This window comes from Takifugu rubripes, chromosome 4 (genome assembly GCF_901000725.2).
Source record: "Takifugu rubripes chromosome 4, fTakRub1.2, whole genome shotgun sequence".
NCBI lineage: Eukaryota > Metazoa > Chordata > Actinopteri > Tetraodontiformes > Tetraodontidae > Takifugu > Takifugu rubripes.
Genome location: NC_042288.1, coordinates 11193059 through 11212906, shown reverse-complemented (window position 1 = coordinate 11212906; position 19848 = coordinate 11193059). Strand labels below are relative to the sequence as shown.

The 19848-nt window shown below is 42.4% G+C and overlaps 2 protein-coding genes and 1 pseudogene across 3 annotated transcripts in view; all 3 read right to left on the bottom strand.

Annotated features, from left to right (window-relative positions):
* Positions 1–11687, bottom strand: part of LOC105419934 (polymeric immunoglobulin receptor-like) — a 59207-nt gene extending 47520 nt beyond the window's left edge. The window contains exons 1-2 of the mRNA XM_029834742.1: positions 11523–11687; positions 11232–11453 (exon numbers count right to left, since the gene is read on the bottom strand). The gene's annotated coding sequence lies outside the window, so the exon portion shown is untranslated. The remainder of the gene's footprint in view (positions 1–11231; positions 11454–11522) is intronic.
* LOC115249490 (polymeric immunoglobulin receptor-like) lies at positions 6391–10936 on the bottom strand (annotated as a pseudogene).
* Positions 11688–16108: 4421 nt separating the features above from the next.
* LOC105418571 (polymeric immunoglobulin receptor-like) lies at positions 16109–18969 on the bottom strand. Of its 2 annotated transcripts, XM_029834757.1 has the most exons (9): positions 18855–18969; positions 18453–18770; positions 18071–18370; positions 17855–17954; positions 17186–17283; positions 17065–17099; positions 16794–16850; positions 16632–16694; positions 16109–16534 (listed from the first exon to the last, which is right to left on the bottom strand). In XM_029834757.1, the coding sequence occupies exons 1-9, from the start codon at positions 18898–18900 to the stop codon at positions 16487–16489; spliced, it is 1065 nt and encodes a 354-aa protein (XP_029690617.1). In that variant the 5' UTR covers positions 18901–18969; the 3' UTR covers positions 16109–16486. The 2 variants fall into 2 exon arrangements, with proteins under 2 accessions (XP_029690617.1, XP_029690618.1); XM_029834758.1 differs by lacking the exons at positions 18453–18770; positions 18855–18969 and having other exon boundaries at positions 18071–18186; positions 18264–18372.
* Positions 18970–19848: the final 879 nt, after the last annotated feature.

The window sequence follows — 19848 nt, the reverse complement described above, 5'->3', positions numbered from 1 at the left end:
TCAATGCGCTATCTATCAAATGACCGTCCGCATCATTCTCTGGGATGAACGTACAACAGTAATCTCCTACCATTGCACAAACTCCTCCCTGGGGCGCAACTGTGGTGCGGATCTAGCATTAGCAGCATAAATTATGACTGTGTGATCATTGAGATGTACTGGAGCACACACTCCTGACCAGTTTGCTGGTAGGTCTGCATACGCATTGTGTCCACATAACCACCATCCCTTATCCACTAATTGCGTGCCTTTGTCTCCTGGCGCGAAAGCGGGATAGTTACATGTACAGTTATAACCTTCTGGACACGTCTGTGTTGATTCATCTAAGGTAAATAAACCACATAAGTGCTGGGGGTCATCAATACACTCCTGTTCACACTGTTCGGAACTTTTATTTTGCTGTAGACACGTTTTCCGATAAGGCCGATTAGTTGAAGTGTTAAACTTCACATCACCACTGACTCCCAGTGTGCATGACGTATAAACAGATGAATCAGGTTCATGTCTAATGTATATGTTCATATGAAATGAACGGCTGCAGGTAAATAAATCAATAAAAACATACATTTTGTGTATTGTGACACCTGATGGAAGGGGTGAAATGGTTTAGACTTCTCACACCCCATTTCACACCTTTACTTACACAGTCATCCGGAAGGGGAAAGTTTGCAAAGTTATACAGTAGTTTTCTGATCGTGGTTTCCATGACGGAAGCTATATATATATATTTATTTTTAAAGCTTTCAGGTTTTCTTCCGCTTCCATGATGTTGACTCCACCACCCTGCATCCTCTGATTGAGAGCTGCGAATATATCAGCCATGTATGCTAAAATGAGAATGAACTCAGAATGATTGAAGCAATCTGCATGACAATGTTGGTGTTCTTGCAAAAACAGGGCTAATTCCACACGCATGGCAACAACACGATTCAGCACCTGTCCCTGAGATAACCACCGAACATTAGAACGGTGCAGAAGTACCTCAGATTCACAGCCCATTTCTTTACACAGCTCACTGAAGATGTGGTGCCACTATTTCGCACATAGTTCACACATTGCACCACAGTTTTGAACACATCTGTCAGTTTTGGAGGCGAGGTTTTTGTGGCCAACGCATGCCTGTGCAGAATACAATGTGTGACAATGATGTGTGGTGCATCGACTTTTACTCGCGCACCAAAACCAGACTTTCTTCCCAGCATGACTGGAGCTCTGTCAGTATAACCTGCAGAAACCATATCCCATGAAAGATTGTCATCTCTGAAGTTATCGACAAGCTTCTTCACATCGGCTGCCTTAGTTGTTGTTGTAAGAGGCTTACAAAATAAAAATCTTATTTTATCATGTCGTCTTTCACATAGCGCACAAAAACAGCAACCTTAGAATAGAAACGTCTGTGGTCTCATCGAGTTGAAGCCTGAATTTTGCCGGGTTTGAAATCAGATCTGCGACTACTTGAGCCAAGATGTCTTTACTCGTGCCGTCTATTCTCTCGCTGATGGTGTCATTTGAAAGAGGAATTTGGGATAATTACCTTCGGCCGCTGTTCCGAGTATCAGATTCGGCATCTTTAAGGCAGCTGGTTTCATGAGTGTTTCACCCGCGCTGTTCGTTCACCAGACTCAGATCAACCACGCAAACAACAAGAGTTCCTTGCAAGGGAGAGCTGACGAGCAGTTCAAGCTTCCTCTCTCAACTCCGTTCGTCTGCTGCTCGATCACCTCTTTTATTTGGTGCACACAAGATCATGTCAACCTGACCTCACGATTCCTTCTCTTCCTATCTTTACAACTTCCTTTTGCCCTTGAACACGGTACCTCTCAGTGCTGGGTACCTAACAGCTTCAATACTTGGTTCAAACACTTATACATTCCTTTTCTTAAACATTCCTTAAACACTCTAAATCTACTCACTATAGCATTTAAACGATAACAACAATAATTCTTCTCACATTTCCCTCCTGTTTATCGTTAAATACGTCTAGATTCTCATCGTCAGTATTACATCTTTTCATTTCATGAAATTTCAATGTATTACATCATTTTCCTAGAAACACATTTCTTACATTCAGAGTAGTAGTATGGCTAATACTAGCAGCACTATCCCTATCATTCCTATCTTGAACAACAGTTCCCTCCCCCTTGACAGCATTTCTGTAAGCCAGTCTGGTGGAGGACTACCATCGTCAATCATAGCTTTCTGTAGCTTAGTTAAATTTTTCAATGCGCTATCTATCAAATGACCGTCCGCATCATTCTCTGGGATGAACGTACAACAGTAATCTCCTACCATTGCACAAACTCCTCCCTGGGGCGCAACTGTGGTGCGGATCTAGCATTAGCAGCATAAATTATGACTGTGTGATCATTGAGATGTACTGGAGCACACACTCCTGACCAGTTTGCTGGTAGGTCTGCATACGCATTGTGTCCACATAACCACCATCCCTTATCCACTAATTGCGTGCCTTTGTCTCCTGGCGCGAAAGCGGGATAGTTACATGTACAGTTATAACCTTCTGGACACGTCTGTGTTGATTCATCTAAGGTAAATAAACCACATAAGTGCTGGGGGTCATCAATACACTCCTGTTCACACTGTTCGGAACTTTTATTTTGCTGTAGACACGTTTTCCGATAAGGCCGATTAGTTGAAGTGTTAAACTTCACATCACCACTGACTCCCAGTGTGCATGACGTATAAACAACCTTACAGACATCCTTGTGTAATGACCCCAAATCTCTACCACCACTCCGTGCATAACAGTATGTGTGATTCATCGCACCTAGCACAGGGAATCTGGATCTATTGGCTTTCCCTGTCATTGTCCGTAGTGGCTCTTGGGTGCAGTTGCTGCGAGCGAACCACGTTCCTACCAACAGCTTCAGTGGGAAGTTCGTGTCACGGCTTAGCCCTATGTGGACAAAGCACTGTCCTTCACTCCCTGTCATCGGTTCAGCAGTTATTCGCGGTGTATGCACAGAAACTGGTAGCATAGAACAAACGTAACAACTAGAACGATTCCGTGTCCGAGCTGTGAAATTAGCATAGCACCACCATGTATTCAAACTGTAAGTGTGTGAGGACTCTGGATTTTGTTCTAACCATGAATGTCCTAAGTGGCTAACTACGGTGCGTTTAGCGCGTGCGTAGCTCTCATCCTGTCTCAGAGCATCTTTCTGTCCCTGATTACCTCCCTCCTGTCGGAAGTTCCAAAGGCCAAAACTCACGAGTCCTGCCGTCACAGCACTCACCACAATTAGGAAGAACAACTTCATTTCCTTTTAGCTCTCCTTCTCAGGTTCCGACGGGGTTCAGCCGTTGCTGGACCTATACAGGCCGTCAGCCTTACCTTCACATGGTGTTAGAATATCATTATCTGCAGGTTCTAGGCTAAATGATTCCTCATTATCAAGAAGTGTTTTGTTATTTGCTGCAGCCTTTGCGGCTTTGTCAGCAAAGGCATTGCCTTGTGAGACTGCGTTTGTGTTATTAGTATGTGCAGTGCATTTACATACAGCTATTTTTCGTCACATCCCAAATCTTGCCATCTTTTCTTAAGCGGTTTAGCAATAGAAACATGTGGTACAGAACCTGACACTTTGAATAGCGCTGCTGCTATTCCTTACTATTTATACATAAATATATATATATATGTCTCATTTTATTTATCTTATTCTAGTGTTGTCTTCTCTATGTTGAATGTTGCAGCGTCACACCGAGACAAATTCCTAGCTTGTGTAATACTGTGTACTACATGAACAATGGCAATAAATAAATCTGATTCTGATTCTGATTCTGCTTTGACGGAAAGGCCTCCTGCCGAGCAGACAGCCGTCTGACCACACACATATAGATGCATAATTACAATCATTTGTGGATCTTTAAGTTTAGCAAACTGCTCTGCATAGCTTGATGTGCCGTGTGGGTCTGATTTACAGATTTCACCTATGCCCTCCACATGCATGGTTACATGCAGGTCAGCTTGATTGTGGAGCTGGGCTTCAGGCTGTAAGTATGACAGAGCTTTACCATATATCATAGTAATTGGGTCAGAGAATGGAGGGGGCTGCTTTTCAGGAATGTCGAGTGACCAAAATTTACTGCACGTCCCTCCTTCCCTTACCCACAAATCAACCATTCTATCTACAGACCACATCCCTTCGGCTATGGTGCGAATCATCAACTGAAGCTGAGAGATAAGATCTCTTTCCTAATAGATTTACGGGACATGTGGTGGAGATCACGAAAGGAGCTTTAAGTGTGATTCCACTTACAGGGTCACAAACAGGAACTGACATTCTTTCTTTGGTTACGAGACCATTTGCTGATCTCACAAAAATCTGTGTAGAAGTTGGCTTTAGAGCTATTGGATCTCTAATTACTGATTTACCTGCACCCGTATCTACTAAAAATGTTAAAGAATTACCTAACACGGTCAGTTGTATTTCTGGTTTGCCTTCAGCAAACATGAAGATGGTTTCTAAGTCTAAAACATCTTCTAAGTCATCTTTTTCAAATTGGTCAAATTTTGTGCCCTGATTTGTTTTAATTTTTGTGACATCTTTTTCCGGTTCTAGTCATTGCTGGGGTGGATTAGAACCTTGCTGCTGTCCTCTATTGTATCTCTGGTCACGTTGTTTCTTTTTGCAATCACGTTCCCAGTGCCTGATCATTTTCACGGGAATTGCCTCCTCCTCCCCTTCCGCCTCGGCCTCGCCCACGTCCACGGCCTCGGCTTGGGAGAGGGTTGGCATTGAAAAACATGCCTGTTAATTGGTTCTTACTTTTTTAGCATTGTCTTTCAGCATGCATAGCATGTTGTTCATAGCGGCTTAGGGAACAGGTTCAAATCAACTAATTGTCTCTCTACCCAGGTTTTTATCTCTGATTTTGATCCCCCATGTATAGCTTGCTTTAACTGCTGTTGTTAGGGGCCTTCTGGTTCTTCCGCATACAGAATTCCACTATTTTTCCGGAACACATCTTTCATTCTCATACTATAGTCTTCAAAACTTTCGTCAGTCTTTTGTCTCGTGGCCGTAATGGCGCTGTAGTCAGCTCGTCTAGTAAAAGTAGTTCGCATGCGCTCATACAGTCTGTCAAGTCTGTCATTTAGTTCTTGGCTGTCAGGCTGCCATGGTTGTTGAGTGGCTGGATCCACTGGGACCCAATCTCCTCTGACAATGCCCCATTTCTTGCCATTAACGCACATGAGGACTTGCTGTGTTTCAGTACCGTCAGTATGGTAACTTCTTAGTAACTGTCTTATGTCTTGGATGCATGACTCTACGTCCATTTGGGGCGAGGTTATGCCATCACAAGCTTTTTCACAGTCTTCCGGAGTCCAGGTTCTTGTTTTTCTCTTTTTCGTTTCTCTTTTTTTCTCGATTTTGTTTTTCTCTTCTATATTTTGATTCAGTGAGCCAGAGATGACTTTGTGTCAACCCCAGATTTACTTTTGGATGTTTCTTTCCATATTCTATTAAATCTTCTTTTAATTTTGTAATATTGCCTGGCCTGTCTAAGTTACCATCCCAATCGAACTTAGTCATCCACAGCTGAACATATGAGCATGAACCTGGATATTTGTCTTCCATGTGTTTACTTGATGCTGGGATTTCGAATTCAGCACCTTTTGTGGAATGTTGGTTGCCCATGTTTGCACTTTATTTCATCAGTTTTTATGTACTTGAGTGGAGATGCCTGATCTCCCGACTGAACAACCCTCAATCCATACAGGATATCTAGTTCAGTCCCTCTGCCGTGGCCTTATAACCCCTCTTTTTTAATCAGGAGAGTATACACCAGGCTTCTACCTCCGAGGAGGCGGGTACATCTTGCCTCTGCTTCTCTCCTGATGACCAGGCAGGTAATACCGCGGTATTTTCTGTGTAGCGCTTTTCGTGTCTTATACTCACTCCGTTGTTTCTATGGTTGTTTTGGTGCCTTCTTCCCGTCACTGGAGATGGTCGCCCTGGGAGGGCCGAAGACCGGCCTTCCGTCCACTCGTGATGAAAGGTCTTTCACTTCGGACGTCATTTTGACTCCGGCTGTGCACAGACTTCGGCGTTCGGTCGTCCCACGGCGCTCCTCTCCAGGTCTTGGGATCCGGCTCGAAGGACCAATTTTTGTGAGGGTGATGTTTGGTCACCCGCGCTGTTCGTTCACTAGACTCAGATCAACCACGCAAACAACAGGAGGCCTTGCAAGGGAGAGCTGACGAGCAGTTCAAGCTTCCTCTCTCAACTCCGTCCGTCTGCTGCTCGCTCTCCTCTTTTATTTGGTGCACACAAGATTTATGTCAATCTGACCTCATGATTCCTTCTCTTCCTATCTCTACGACTTCCTCGTGTCCTTGAACATGGTACCTCTCAGTGCTGGGTACCTAACAGCTTCAATACTTGATTCAAACACTCATACATTCCTTTTCTTAAACATTCTAAATCTACTTACTATACTTACTATAGCATTGAAACGATAATAATAATAACAACAATAATTCTTCTCACAATAAGCAAGAACCCAGCATAGGTGACAAATTCTAGGATGTGTGATGATGAGAAATATTGATGTATAAGTTAGTGGGATCCCGTGAAAACAAAACACACATGAGGGCAGATTTAGGATGGAAGGCCACAAAGTGGTGATATGATGATTCTCATAAGTTTTGATATTTACCGTTCGACTGCATCCTCTTTTTTGGAAAACTCACAGAATGTTTGGTGCCCTCAGGTTTCAATGGCTGCATGAGGGAAGAGAAAGAGTCATGACAAATGACTTTATTAAATGACTTTAAATGATTATTATTATTATTGTTGTTGTTGTTGTTGTTATTTTACCTTCACTGGAGGTTTTCGTTTTCCTCTCATATTGGTGTAAATCACTGTATCTTCAGCCTGTGTTAAAAGGACAAACCATGATCTGTTTTACATTTGAATAATAAAATCTTCTATTTTTACCACAACAATCACAAAACTGCATCTGTTTAATGAGGCTAAGGCAGATTCTTCCCTCTTCACTGTAGTTTTTTTTGGAAAGAAGTCAACATTTCCACATGTTCCATCTGTAAACTCTGTCCTGGGTCTAACTGCTGCACACTAGTTTAATCTTACCAACATCTCAGCTGATGGTTCCTCCTGGATCTGCTCTACAAGTCAGATTAGAAAGTCTGGTTATTTTGAATGAACATTTATTTTATAAAATTTGCTTTGACTGTGATTAACCAAGACTTACTTTGTCTTTTTATGCAGAACCAGATCAATGAGGACAAAATTACAAAGAAGATCAACAAGGATAATGAGATGATGACATTCATGATGACACCTGAAAGGCTGCAGCAGAAATACACATAAAACATAGACATTAACAGGACAATCTAAAATTCTTTTATATCTGTTGGTTCTATTCAGCAGCATGTAACTGAGCATTATCTCATCCATATTAAGACCCCTCCACACCAACCATGGAGGCCCAGAAAAGCCAGAAGAACTGGTGCAAACAGCCCCGTCAAGTAAATCCATCTTCTGCCGCCCTGCTTCAACAGCAAGCTGCAACATGACAATATGTCCTCACCTGTGACGTGGCTGCAGTCACAGATGAGGATCTGCAACCTGAGAAGGAAAAGGCAAACCAAACTTACCAAGTGAGCCTGCTAAAATATTGAAAGTGATGTCATGTACCTCTCTTGTTGCTGCCAGACGACCCTCATGCCCGAAGAAATTGAGAGAAAAAGCAAAACTGCTTTTAAAACTTGGATTTCTGTGATGAAAACTGTCAGGTGGAACTAGAAGAATTTTGTTGGGCCAAACATGTGGGACCTTTCTCCTTTACAGTGATACCAATTGTCCTCTAGAAGGCGCCAGACACCTTCCAGAAGCGGACGGCCACAGTTCTCCAGACAGGCGACGCCTTCAATAATGTGCTGATCGTAATGAAAACGTGGGAAGAACATTTTCAGGATCAAATATTCCTATATGGGAAAACATGGTCTGATCATCAAATAGGAGATTCTATGGCAAATGTTTGTTATACTGTGAGACTGAGGTAGAAACAGAGCCAAGGAAGCAGGTGTGTGAGGAGCTGGAGGGGGATGATTGGGGAGAATGAGAATAAAGCATGTTCAGGCTGCTGAATAATCACCTGCCCCTCCATCCATCCATCCATCCATCCATCCATCCATCCATCCATCCATCCATCCATCCGCTTATCTGGAGTCAGGCCATGGGGGCTGTAGCCTATGCAGAGGCCCCATGTTCTGTTCCATGGGCTACCTCACACATCTTCAGTGGTAGGATCTCTCGCTCCTCCCAGGCCAGCTGGGATTGACCCTCCGGCTTTTCTGGTTCATCCCTGAGTCTCGAGCTAGTGGGACGTAGAAGGAAAACCTCACCAGGGAGGGGCCCAGGAGGCATCCTCACCAGATGCCAGAGTCACCTCATCTGGGTCCTCTTGATCTGATGGGCAGTGGCTCTATAGCGACCCCTCCCTGATGACCGAGCTCTCACCCTGTGAAAGGATCTCACACGAGGGCAGATTTAGGATGGAAGGTTAAATAACAGCCACAAAGTGGTGATATGATGGTTGGAAGTTTTGATATTTACCGTTCGTCTGCATCCTCTTTTTGGAAAACTCACAGAATGTTTGGTGCCCTCAGGTTTCAATGGCTGCATGAGGGAAGAGAAAGAGTCATGACAAATTACTTTAAATTATTATTATTTTTGTTGTTGTTGTTGTTATTGTTGTTGATGTTGATGTTATTTTACCTTCACTGGAGGTTTTCGTTTTCCTCTCATATTGGTGTAAATCACTGTATCTTCACCCTGTGTTAAAAGGACAAACCATGATCTGTTTTACATTTGAATAATAAAAGCTTTTATTTTTACCAGAACAATCACAAAACTGCATCTGTGTAATGAGGCTAAGGCAGATTCTTCTGTCTTCACTATAGTTTTTTTGAAAGAAGTCAACATTTCCACATGTTCCATCTGTAAACTTTGTCCTGGGCCTAACTGCTGCACACTAGTTTAATCTTACCAACATCTCAGCTGATGGTTCCTCCTGGATCTGCTCTACAAGTCAGATTAGAAAGTCTGGTTATTCTGAATGAACATTTATTTAATAAAATTTGCTTGACTGTGATTAACCAAGACTTACTTTGTCTTTTTATGCAGAACCAGATCAATGAGGACAAACATACCATGAGGATGAACAAGGACAACGAGATGATGACAGTCATGACGACACCTGAAAGGCTGCAGCAGAAATACACATAAAACAAAGACATTAACAGGACAATCTAAAATTCTTTTATATCTGTTGGTTCTATTCAGCAGGAGCTGCAGGATCTGTTGTTGGACCTAAAGGTGACAGTTTCTAGTATAAATGTAGGCTGCACTCTAATGCAGAGCTGCTGACCTGTGTGAGAAGAATTATTGTTATTGTTGTTATTAGTATTATCTTTAAATACTATTGTATGTAGATTTTGATTGTTTGAGGAATGTTGATAAGAAAAGAAGAACATGAGGGTGTTTCGTAAAGGTGCTGAAGTTGCTGACAACCAAGCCCAGCACCCACATGTATCCTGTTGGTCAAGATTAAAGAAGTTTGTGAAGATGTCAGAAGACAATGAGTTACGAGATCCTGTTTAGACACCCATTCTGTTTGCACCAATAAAAGAGGTGAGCGAGCAGCAGATGAACGGAGTTGACAGAGGAAGCTTGAACTGCTGCTCGACTCTCCCTTGCAAGGCACTCCTGTTGTTTGCGTGGTTGATCTGAGTCTGGTGAACGAACAGCGCGGGTGATCAAAACTTCACCCTCACACCTGTTGGGAGCATCTTCATCTGTGGTCGACGGTTTCTCTGCTTCATTTGTGGTCGACGGAGAGACAAGTTCAGGACTAGTACAAGTCTCTGGCTGAGCAGCTACATTTAGGACAAAACAGTAAGACAGAGTAAAAGAGACAATATGTTGAATATCTGTTGGATTTAAGATGACATCATTCACCAAATTGTGGTAATAACTGACAGACAGAACTTACTGGTGGACGGTTTCTCTCTGACAATTATCTGCACCGGCATCTGTAGATCTCCTCTGCTGCACCAGTACCAACCACTGTCCTCCATCTTCAGTCCGCTCATAGTCACTGTGAAGACTCTGGGAAGTGTCTCATTAATGAATACTGTGGTTCCATTGATTGATCCCTGTGACGGTGTCACACAGGGGCCACCCACCCGGCACCATTTAGCTTGTCCAGAGTTCTGATAGTAACATTTGATGGTTGTTTGTCCTCCAATAAATCCAGTTACCTCCTGATGATCCACATAGAGACTGGAAACATCTTAGAGAGAAGCAAATTCACCAGTAAACAGTATCCAACCTAAAGCTGGTTGACTAAGATGATAAAAACGTTTGTTTCTTACCTCTTGTGACTGACACTTGGAAATATGTTCCATCATCACTTCCTTCATTAATCTCCACAACACACCAGAAATCTGTGTCTCCCTCTCTCACATCTTTTATGGTCACAGTAAAGACTTTTTCTCTCTGTCATCAGAGATCAAAAACCTTCCTGAACTCTGCTGGTTTGTCTTAACTGCACATGAGCAGGAGATGAAAGAATATCCTTGACACAAGTATTTCACATGGCTGGTGTATTTTGGGTGGTACAGACATGGAATTGAGACGGAATCTCCAGCTTTCACTGACACTCTAGTGACTGTAGTGACGCTGTAAACTCCTGCAACGAGACCAAATGCATGAGTTGGACATCTTGTAGTAAAGATTCAAACAAGTGTAAATAGAAAGCCACCCAGTGACTGACCTGTGAGTCCAGTGAGGAGGAGAGAAATGCTGAGGTGAAGAGCCATGTCGCTGCAGCAACCACAATAAGGCCAACGGAAGGCATGGCCGACTATTTAATGAGTTTCCACTTCCTGCTTTTATGAAAATACATGTGTTAAAGAAATAGCAGCACCATTGTTTGGAGAATTGTTTTGTAAAAACCCATGAATATATTATCTGACTTGTACAACAATTTTGTGTTGTTTTTTTGTATCTTGCAGATGAAATGTTATTTGCAAAGGTTTAATTTAATGTAAAGATGCTTTACATCAAAATCAATTTTCAGGCCATTAGTTCTTTAATGTGCATATTTCTATTAATATCAGTCTCACCTCTGTGACAAAACTCCATCCTTTATTCAGGGTAAATATCAACCAAGGTACGGACCTCCAGGCTGATGCAGATGCTCTGAATGTAACTGAGCATTATCTCATCCATATTAAGACCCCTCCACACCATCCATGGAGGCCCAGAAAAGCCAGAAGAACTGTTGCAAACAGCCACGTCAAATAAATCCATCTTCTGCCGCCCTGCTTCAACAGCAAGCTGCAACATGACAATATGTCCTCACCTGTGACGTGGCTGCAGTCACAGATGAGGATCTGCAACCTGAGAAGGAAAAGGCAAACCAAACTTACCAAGTGAGCCTGCTAAAATATTGAAAGTGATGTCATGTACCTCTCTTGTTGCTGCCAGACGACCCTCATGCCCGAAGAAATTGAGAGAAAAAGCAAAACTGCTTTTAAAACTTGGATTTCTGTGATGAAAACTGTCAGGTGGAACTAGAAGAATTTTGTTGGGCCAAACATGTGGGACCTTTCTCCTTTACAGCGATACCAATTGTTCTCTAGAAGGCGCCAGACACCTTCCAGAAGCGGACGGCCACAGTTCTCCAGACAGGCGACGCCTTCAATAATGTGCTGATCGTAATGAAAACGTGGGAAGAACATTTTCAGGATCAAATATTCCTATATGGGAAAACATGGTCTGATCATCAAATAGGAGATTCTATGACAAGTGTTTGTTATACTGTGAGACTGAGGTAGAAACAGAGCCAAGAGCCCTGATCTGGAACAAGAAGATGAATCAGGTTCATGTCTAATGTATATGTTAACATGAAATGAACGGCTGCAGGTAAATAAATCAATAAAAACATACATTTTGTGTATTGTGACACCTGATGGAAGGGGTGAAATGGTTTAGACTTCTCACACCTCATTTCACACCTTTACTTACAGTCATCCGGAAGGGGAAATGTTGCGAAGTTATAGTTTTCTGTTCGTGGTTTCCATGACGGAAGTTATATATATATATTTTTTTAAAGCTTTCAGGTTTTCTTCCGCTTCAATGATGTTGACTCCACCACCCTGCATCCTCTGATTGAGAGCTGCGAATATATCAGCCATGTATGCTAAAATAAGAATGAACTCAGAATTATTGAAGCAATCTGCATGACAATGTTGGTGTTCTTGCAAAAACAGGGCTAATTCCACACGCATGGCAACAACACGATTCAGCACCTGTCCCTGAGATAACCACCGAACATTAGAACGGTGCAGAAGTACCTCAGATTCACAGCCCATTTCTTTACACAGCTCACTGAAGATGCGGCGCCACTATTTCGCACATAGTTCACACATTGCACCACAGTTTTGAACACTTCTGTCAGTTTTGGAGGCGAGGTTTTTGTGGCCAACGCATGCCTGTGCAGAATACAATGCGTGACAATGATGTGTGGTGCATCGACTTTTACTCGCGCACCAAAACCAGACTTTCTTCCCAGCATGACTGGAGCTCTGTCCGTACAACCTGCAGAAACCATATCCCATGAAAGATTGTCATCTCTGAAGAAGTTATCTACAAGCTTCTTCACATCGGCTGCCTTAGTTGTTGTTGTAAGAGGCTTACAAAATAAAAAAATCTTCTTTTATCATGTTGTCTTTCACATAGCGCACAAAAACAGCAAGCTGGCTTAGATTAGGAACGTCTGTGGTCTCATCAAGTTGAAGCCTGAATTTTGCCGGGTTTGAAATCAGATCTGCGACTACTTGAGCCAAGATGTCTTTACTCGTGCCCTCTATTCTCTCGCTGATGGTGTCATTTGAAAGAGGAATTTGGGATAATTTACCTTCGGCCGCTGTTCCGAGTATCAGATTCGGCATCTTTAAGGCAGCTGGTTTCATGAGTGTTTCACCGGTGGTGTGTGGCTTGCCCTGCTTTGTGATCAGGTAAGCACCTTCGTACGATGCTGTGAGGATCGGTTTGTCAATGGGTACAAATCCAAAAGAAGGCAGAGTGGCCTTTTCATCGAATCTGGCTCTCTTCACCTTGAATTCAGCAAGTGTTGTGTTCCTGTCTTCCCCATCTGCATGCAGCTTCAAGAAATGCTCCTTTAGTTTTGCCGGTGCAAGACCAGAGTTCGATCAAACCCAGGTTAAGAACCACTGGTTTAGAGCTTCAGGAGGCCCATGAAGTTGTGACTCAGTCACAGAGGTTAAACCAGCACCTGTGGAAACCATCTTCGTATTATCATCATTATTGTAACAGCTGTTACGTAGTTGGAGTGCACGGGTGACGAGTTCTGCACGTTGGAAGGGAAGGAGGACGTGAAGGAAGCAAGTGTGTGAGGAGCTGGAGGGGGATGATTGGGGAGAAGTGAGAATAAAGCATGTTCAGGCTGCTGAATAATCACCTGCCCCTCCATCCATCCATCCATCCATCCATCCATCCATCCATCCATCCATCCATCCGCTTATCCGGAGTCAGGCCATGGGGGCTGTAGCCTATGCAGAGGCCCCATGTTCTGCTCCATGGGCTACCTCACACATCTTCAGTGGTAGGATCTCTCGCTCCTCCCAGGCCAGCTGGGATTGACCCTCCAGCTTTTCTGGTTCATCCCTGAGTCTCGAGCTAGTGGGACGTAGCAGGAAAACCTCACCAGGGAGGGGCCCAGGAGGCATCCTAACCAGATGCCAGAGTCACCTCATCTGGGTCCTCTTGATCTGATGGGCAGTGGCTCTATAGCGACCCCCCACCCTGATGACCGAGCTCTCACCCTGTGAAAGGATCTCACCCCGCCCCAGACGAGACACTCCAGCCTTATGGCTGAGGGCCATGGTCTCAGATTTAGAGGTGCTGATTCTCATTCCTGCTGCTTCACACTTTGCCTTGAAACCGCTCCACTGAGAGCTGAAATCCACAGGCTGGTGGCGCCAGCAGAACCACATCATCTGCAAAATACAGAGACCCCATCCTGAGGCCACCAAAGTGGACCCCCTTAACACCCTCAGGACCACCAAAGCTGTCTGGCCTGTCACCCAGAAGGGCCACGTCACCAAGAGAGCAACAATAAATGAAAAAGAGATTCATAAAAATGGAACTTTGCGGTCGAGCCTATTCCTGTATTCTCAAGTCCATCAATTTCATCAACGTCAGGATCCCAACTTTCAATTCATAACATTACCTTCTGGATTAGATGATCTTGTAAAATCACTATTTAACTCTAAATCTCTTATCTCAAGAATTAGCAATCATATAACCTCTTTTAAAAACACATCATTATCAAAAATCAGAGCAGATTGGGTGGATGAACTAGGGGAAAATTTGGAGGAGGATCTGTGGGAGAGGGCACTCCTTGCAGCGGTGGGCATCGAGTTCCGGATCCAAGCCAGACTTTCAGTCCTACAGGTAAACACTTTCACCTGGGGTTTCATTTACTTGGTGAAAGCATTTCCTGCCTGGTAGGATGCAAATCCCAGCTTGAATTCAACCCTCGAGGAATGGATTTGACCTCCTCTGATGGGCAAGTCCAATCCATGAAGGCTGAAAAGTGTGAATCCATGAAAGTATTTTCCTGTAGGACAGAAAGTCTGGCTTGAACCTGGCCCTCGAGGACTGGATTTGCCGACCCCTGCCTTAGAGTAAATGATAGCACCTCCTGTGCCAAACTAAGCATTATACAATTCAAGAGTCTTCATCACATCCACTATTCTAAAGCAAGATTGGCTAGAATATTTCAGATGCAAACTGCAACACGTGTAGAAACACTCTTGCTGATTTAACACATATGTTTTGGCTTTGGCAACCTATTGGTCTAGCATTTTTAAAATTTTATCAGAAGCATTGAATATTGATCTTCAGCCCAGTCCAACTGTGGCCATATTTGGTATTGTAGACAAAAGACATGAGACATTAAGGAAAAGTTCTAAGACCATTATAGCTTTTATGATGCTGCTTGCACGTAGAAGATTGTTATTGCATTGGAAATAAAAAATCCACCCAAAGTGTCTATGTGGTTCAGCAACCTTGCACAATTCATACAATTAGAGAAAATAGGATGTACTCTCAGGGACTGCAGGGACAAATTGTTTTCTGTCTGGGATCCAGTGTTGACATCCTTAGGAACCCTTCAAGCTTTGCTCACTTAGGTATCATTTGGGAGTCATCTTACATATGTCTTTGTGATGGTTATTAAATCTATGTGAACGATGTCTTCTTTAGTGAACAGATTCAATCTGGTGTGCCACTGGGTATATGGTCTGCTATTAAAATTATATAAGAAATTATATGTTAAGTTCTGAAAAAACTCAAGTGGGACCCAAGAAGACAGACAAAAAGGCCACTTTGGTGATCTACAGGTTATTTAGAAAATATTTACACAGTGCGCTCTATAAATGGTGACCGCAGTGAAGGAAGTGTTGAGCCAAACCCAAGGAAGTGCTCATTGGAACAGTAGTGACCTAAAACAAAAGGAATGACACAGTCAAATGCAAAAAACCCCAATAGTCCATCAAAGAAACACTCAGTTTAATACCAGTACAGACAAAATGATCTGACACCGGGCAGCTGTGCTGGATGCTGAAAAGGCCAAATGACCAGATTAGCTGCAGGTGTGGAGGCAGCCAGCACAACAGATGGGTCACTTACTTCCCCCCTAGTGGAAACATAGAGCACAAAAAACCCAAACCACAGACCAGACACAGGATCATAACCTGAATTAATATTTTCTTTTACCCCCTCTTTCTTCTCTTTGAGTTTTCCCTTTAATTATTATGTGGGGGGCTTAAATACAAAAATGTGCATAGTGACCTTTCGGTACATGTTCCATGTTGTTGATGCTCAATAAAAAAAATAAAAAAAATAAATAATGAAACCCTGCTTTTGATATATGAGTCCACTCCTGGAAAATCAGTGTTCTCCATGAAAAATGGGTTTATTTGAGTCGATATTTCTGTGGTTCCATGTTGTTGATGCTCAATAAAAAGAAATAAAATAAAAAAATGAAATTCTGCTTTTTGTCCTACTTCTCTTGGGCTTTTTTAAGACTTCCACATTTCTGAGAGCTTCTTCAAAGCTTGTGACTAAAGAAAAAAGATGATGTTGAATTTTATCTTCCACTGCAAACAAAGCTTCACCTCCAACATGTGTAACGTTATTTAATATGGCAGAAACATGTCAACAATATATGAGTCCACTCCTGGAAAATCAGTGTTCTCCATGAAAAATGGGTTTATTTGAGTTGATATTTCTGTGGTAATAAACATATAAAATAACATGAAAATAGAAATATAACCAGGAACTCTGCAGAAGTAAAAATTATAATTCTCCTGAAATAAGCAAGAACCCAGCAGAGGTGACAAATTCTAGGATGTGTGATGATGAGAAATATTGGTGTATAAGTTAGTGGGATCCTGTGAAAACAAAACACACACGAGGGCAGATTTAGGATGGAAGGTTAAATAACAGCCACAAAGTGGTGATATGATGGTTGGAAGTTTTGATATTTACCGTTCGTCTGCATCCTCTTTTTGGAAAACTCACAGAATGTTTGGTGCCCTCAGGTTTCAATGGCTGCATGAGGGAAGAGAAAGAGTCATGACAAATTACTTTAAATTATTATTATTTTTGTTGTTGTTGTTGTTATTGTTGTTGATGTTGATGTTATTTTACCTTCACTGGAGGTTTTCGTTTTCCTCTCATATTGGTGTAAATCACTGTATCTTCACCCTGTGTTAAAAGGACAAACCATGATCTGTTTTACATTTGAATAATAAAAGCTTTTATTTTTACCAGAACAATCACAAAACTGCATCTGTGTAATGAGGCTAAGGCAGATTCTTCTGTCTTCACTATAGTTTTTTTGAAAGAAGTCAACATTTCCACATGTTCCATCTGTAAACTTTGTCCTGGGCCTAACTGCTGCACACTAGTTTAATCTTACCAACATCTCAGCTGATGGTTCCTCCTGGATCTGCTCTACAAGTCAGATTAGAAAGTCTGGTTATTCTGAATGAACATTTATTTAATAAAATTTGCTTTGACTGTGATTAACCAAGACTTACTTTGTCTTTTTATGCAGAACCAGATCAATGAGGACAAACATACCATGACGATGAACAAGGACAACGAGATGATGACAGTCATGACGACACCTGAAAGGCTGCAGCAGAAATACACATAAAACAAAGACATTAACAGGACAATCTAAAATTCTTTTATATCTGTTGGTTCTATTCAGCAGGAGCTGCAGGATCTGTTGTTGGACCTAAAGGTGACAGTTTCTAGTATAAATGTAGGCTGCACTCTAATGCAGAGCTGCTGACCTGTGTGAGAAGAATTATTGTTATTGTTGTTATTAGTATTATCTTTAAATACTATTGTATGTAGATTTTGATTGTTTGAGGAATGTTGATAAGAAAAGAAGAACATGAGGGTGTTTCGTAAAGGTGCTGAAGTTGCTGACAACCAAGCCCAGCACCCACATGTATCCTGTTGGTCAAGATTAAAGAAGTTTGCGAAGATGTCAGAAGACAATGAGTTACGAGATCCTGTTTAGACACCCATTCTGTTTGCACCAATAAAAGAGGTGAGCGAGCAGCAGATGAACGGAGTTGACAGAGGAAGCTTGAACTGCTGCTCGACTCTCCCTTGCAAGGCACTCCTGTTGTTTGCGTGGTTGATCTGAGTCTGGTGAACGAACAGCGCGGGTGATCAAAACTTCACCCTCACACCTGTTGGGAGCATCTTCATCTGTGGTCGACGGTTTCTCTGCTTCATTTGTGGTCGACGGAGAGACAAGTTCAGGACTAGTACAAGTCTCTGGCTGAGCAGCTACATTTAGGACAAAACAGTAAGACAGAGTAAAAGAGACAATATGTTGAATATCTGTTGGATTTAAGATGACATCATTCATCAAATTGTGGTAATAACTGACAGACAGAACTTACTGGTGGATGGTTTCTCTCTGACAATTATCTGCACCGGCATCTGTAGATCTCCTCTGCTGCACCAGTACCAACCACTGTCCTCCATCTTCAGTCCGCTCATAGTCACTGTGAAGACTCTGGGAAGTGTCTCATTAATGAATACTGTGGTTCCATTGATTGATCCCTGTGACGGTGTCACACAGGGGCCACCCACCCGGCACCATTTAGCTTGTCCAGAGTTCTGATAGTAACATTTGATGGTTGTTTGTCCTCCAATAAATCCAGTTACCTCCTGATGATCCACATAGAGACTGGAAACATCTTAGAGAGAAGCAAATTCACCAGTAAACAGTATCCAACCTAAAGCTGGTTGACTAAGATGATAAAAACGTTTGTTTCTTACCTCTTGTGACTGACACTTGGAAATATGTTCCATCATCACTTCCTTCATTAATCTCCACAACACACCAGAAATCTGTGTCTCCCTCTCTCACATCTTTTATGGTCACAGTAAAGACTTTTTTCTCTCTGTCATCAGAGATCAAAAACCTTCCTGAACTCTGCTGGTTTGTCTTAACTGCACATGAGCAGGAGATGAAAGAATATCCTTGACACAAGTATTTCACATGGCTGGTGTATTTTGGGTGGTACAGACATGGAATTGAGACGGAATCTCCAGCTTTCACTGACACTCTAGTGACTGTAGTGACGCTGTAAACTCCTGCAACGAGACCAAATGCATGAGTTGGACATCTTGTAGTAAAGATTCAAACAAGTGTAAATAGAAAGCCACCCAGTGACTGACCTGTGAGTCCAGTGAGGAGGAGAGAAATGCTGAGGTGAAGAGCCATGTCGCTGCAGCAACCACAATAAGGCCAACGGAAGGCATGGCCGACTATTTAATGAGTTTCCACTTCCTGCTTTTATGAAAATACATGTGTTAAAGAAATAGCAGCACCATTGTTTGGAGAATTGTTTTGTAAAAACCCATGAATATATTATCTGACTTGTACAACAATTTTGTGTTGTTTTTTTGTATCTTGCAGATGAAATGTTATTTGCAAAGGTTTAATTTAATGTAAAGATGCTTTACATCAAAATCAATTTTCAGGCCATTAGTTCTTTAATGTGCATATTTCTATTAATATCAGTCTCACCTCTGTGACAAAACTCCATCCTTTATTCAGGGTAAATATCAACCAAGGTACGGACCTCCAGGCTGATGCAGATGCTCTGAATGTAACTGAGCATTATCTCATCCATATTAAGACCCCTCCACACCATCCATGGAGGCCCAGAAAAGCCAGAAGAACTGTTGCAAACAGCCACGTCAAATAAATCCATCTTCTGCCGCCCTGCTTCAACAGCAAGCTGCAACATGACAATATGTCCTCACCTGTGACGTGGCTGCAGTCACAGATGAGGATCTGCAACCTGAGAAGGAAAAGGCAAACCAAACTTACCAAGTGAGCCTGCTAAAATATTGAAAGTGATGTCATGTACCTCTCTTGTTGCTGCCAGACGACCCTCATGCCCGAAGAAATTGAGAGAAAAAGCAAAACTGCTTTTAAAACTTGGATTTCTGTGATGAAAACTGTCAGGTGGAACTAGAAGAATTTTGTTGGGCCAAACATGTGGGACCTTTCTCCTTTACAGCGATACCAATTGTTCTCTAGAAGGCGCCAGACACCTTCCAGAAGCGGACGGCCACAGTTCTCCAGACAGGCGACGCCTTCAATAATGTGCTGATCGTAATGAAAACGTGGGAAGAACATTTTCAGGATCAAATATTCCTATAT

Excerpts from the sequence above, each read along its gene's own strand:
- LOC105418571 (XM_029834757.1), bottom strand. The coding sequence starts at position 18,900 with ATGGCTCTTCACCTCAGCATTTCTCTCCTCCTCACTGGACTCACAG. Across the intron at positions 18,771-18,854 it reads CCTCCTCACTGGACTCACAG|GAGTTTACAGCGTCACTACA; the intron begins GTCAGTCACTGG and ends GTCTCGTTGCAG. Across the intron at positions 17,955-18,070 it reads CAGAGAGAAACCATCCACCA|CTGCTCAGCCAGAGACTTGT; the intron begins GTAAGTTCTGTC and ends TCCTAAATGTAG.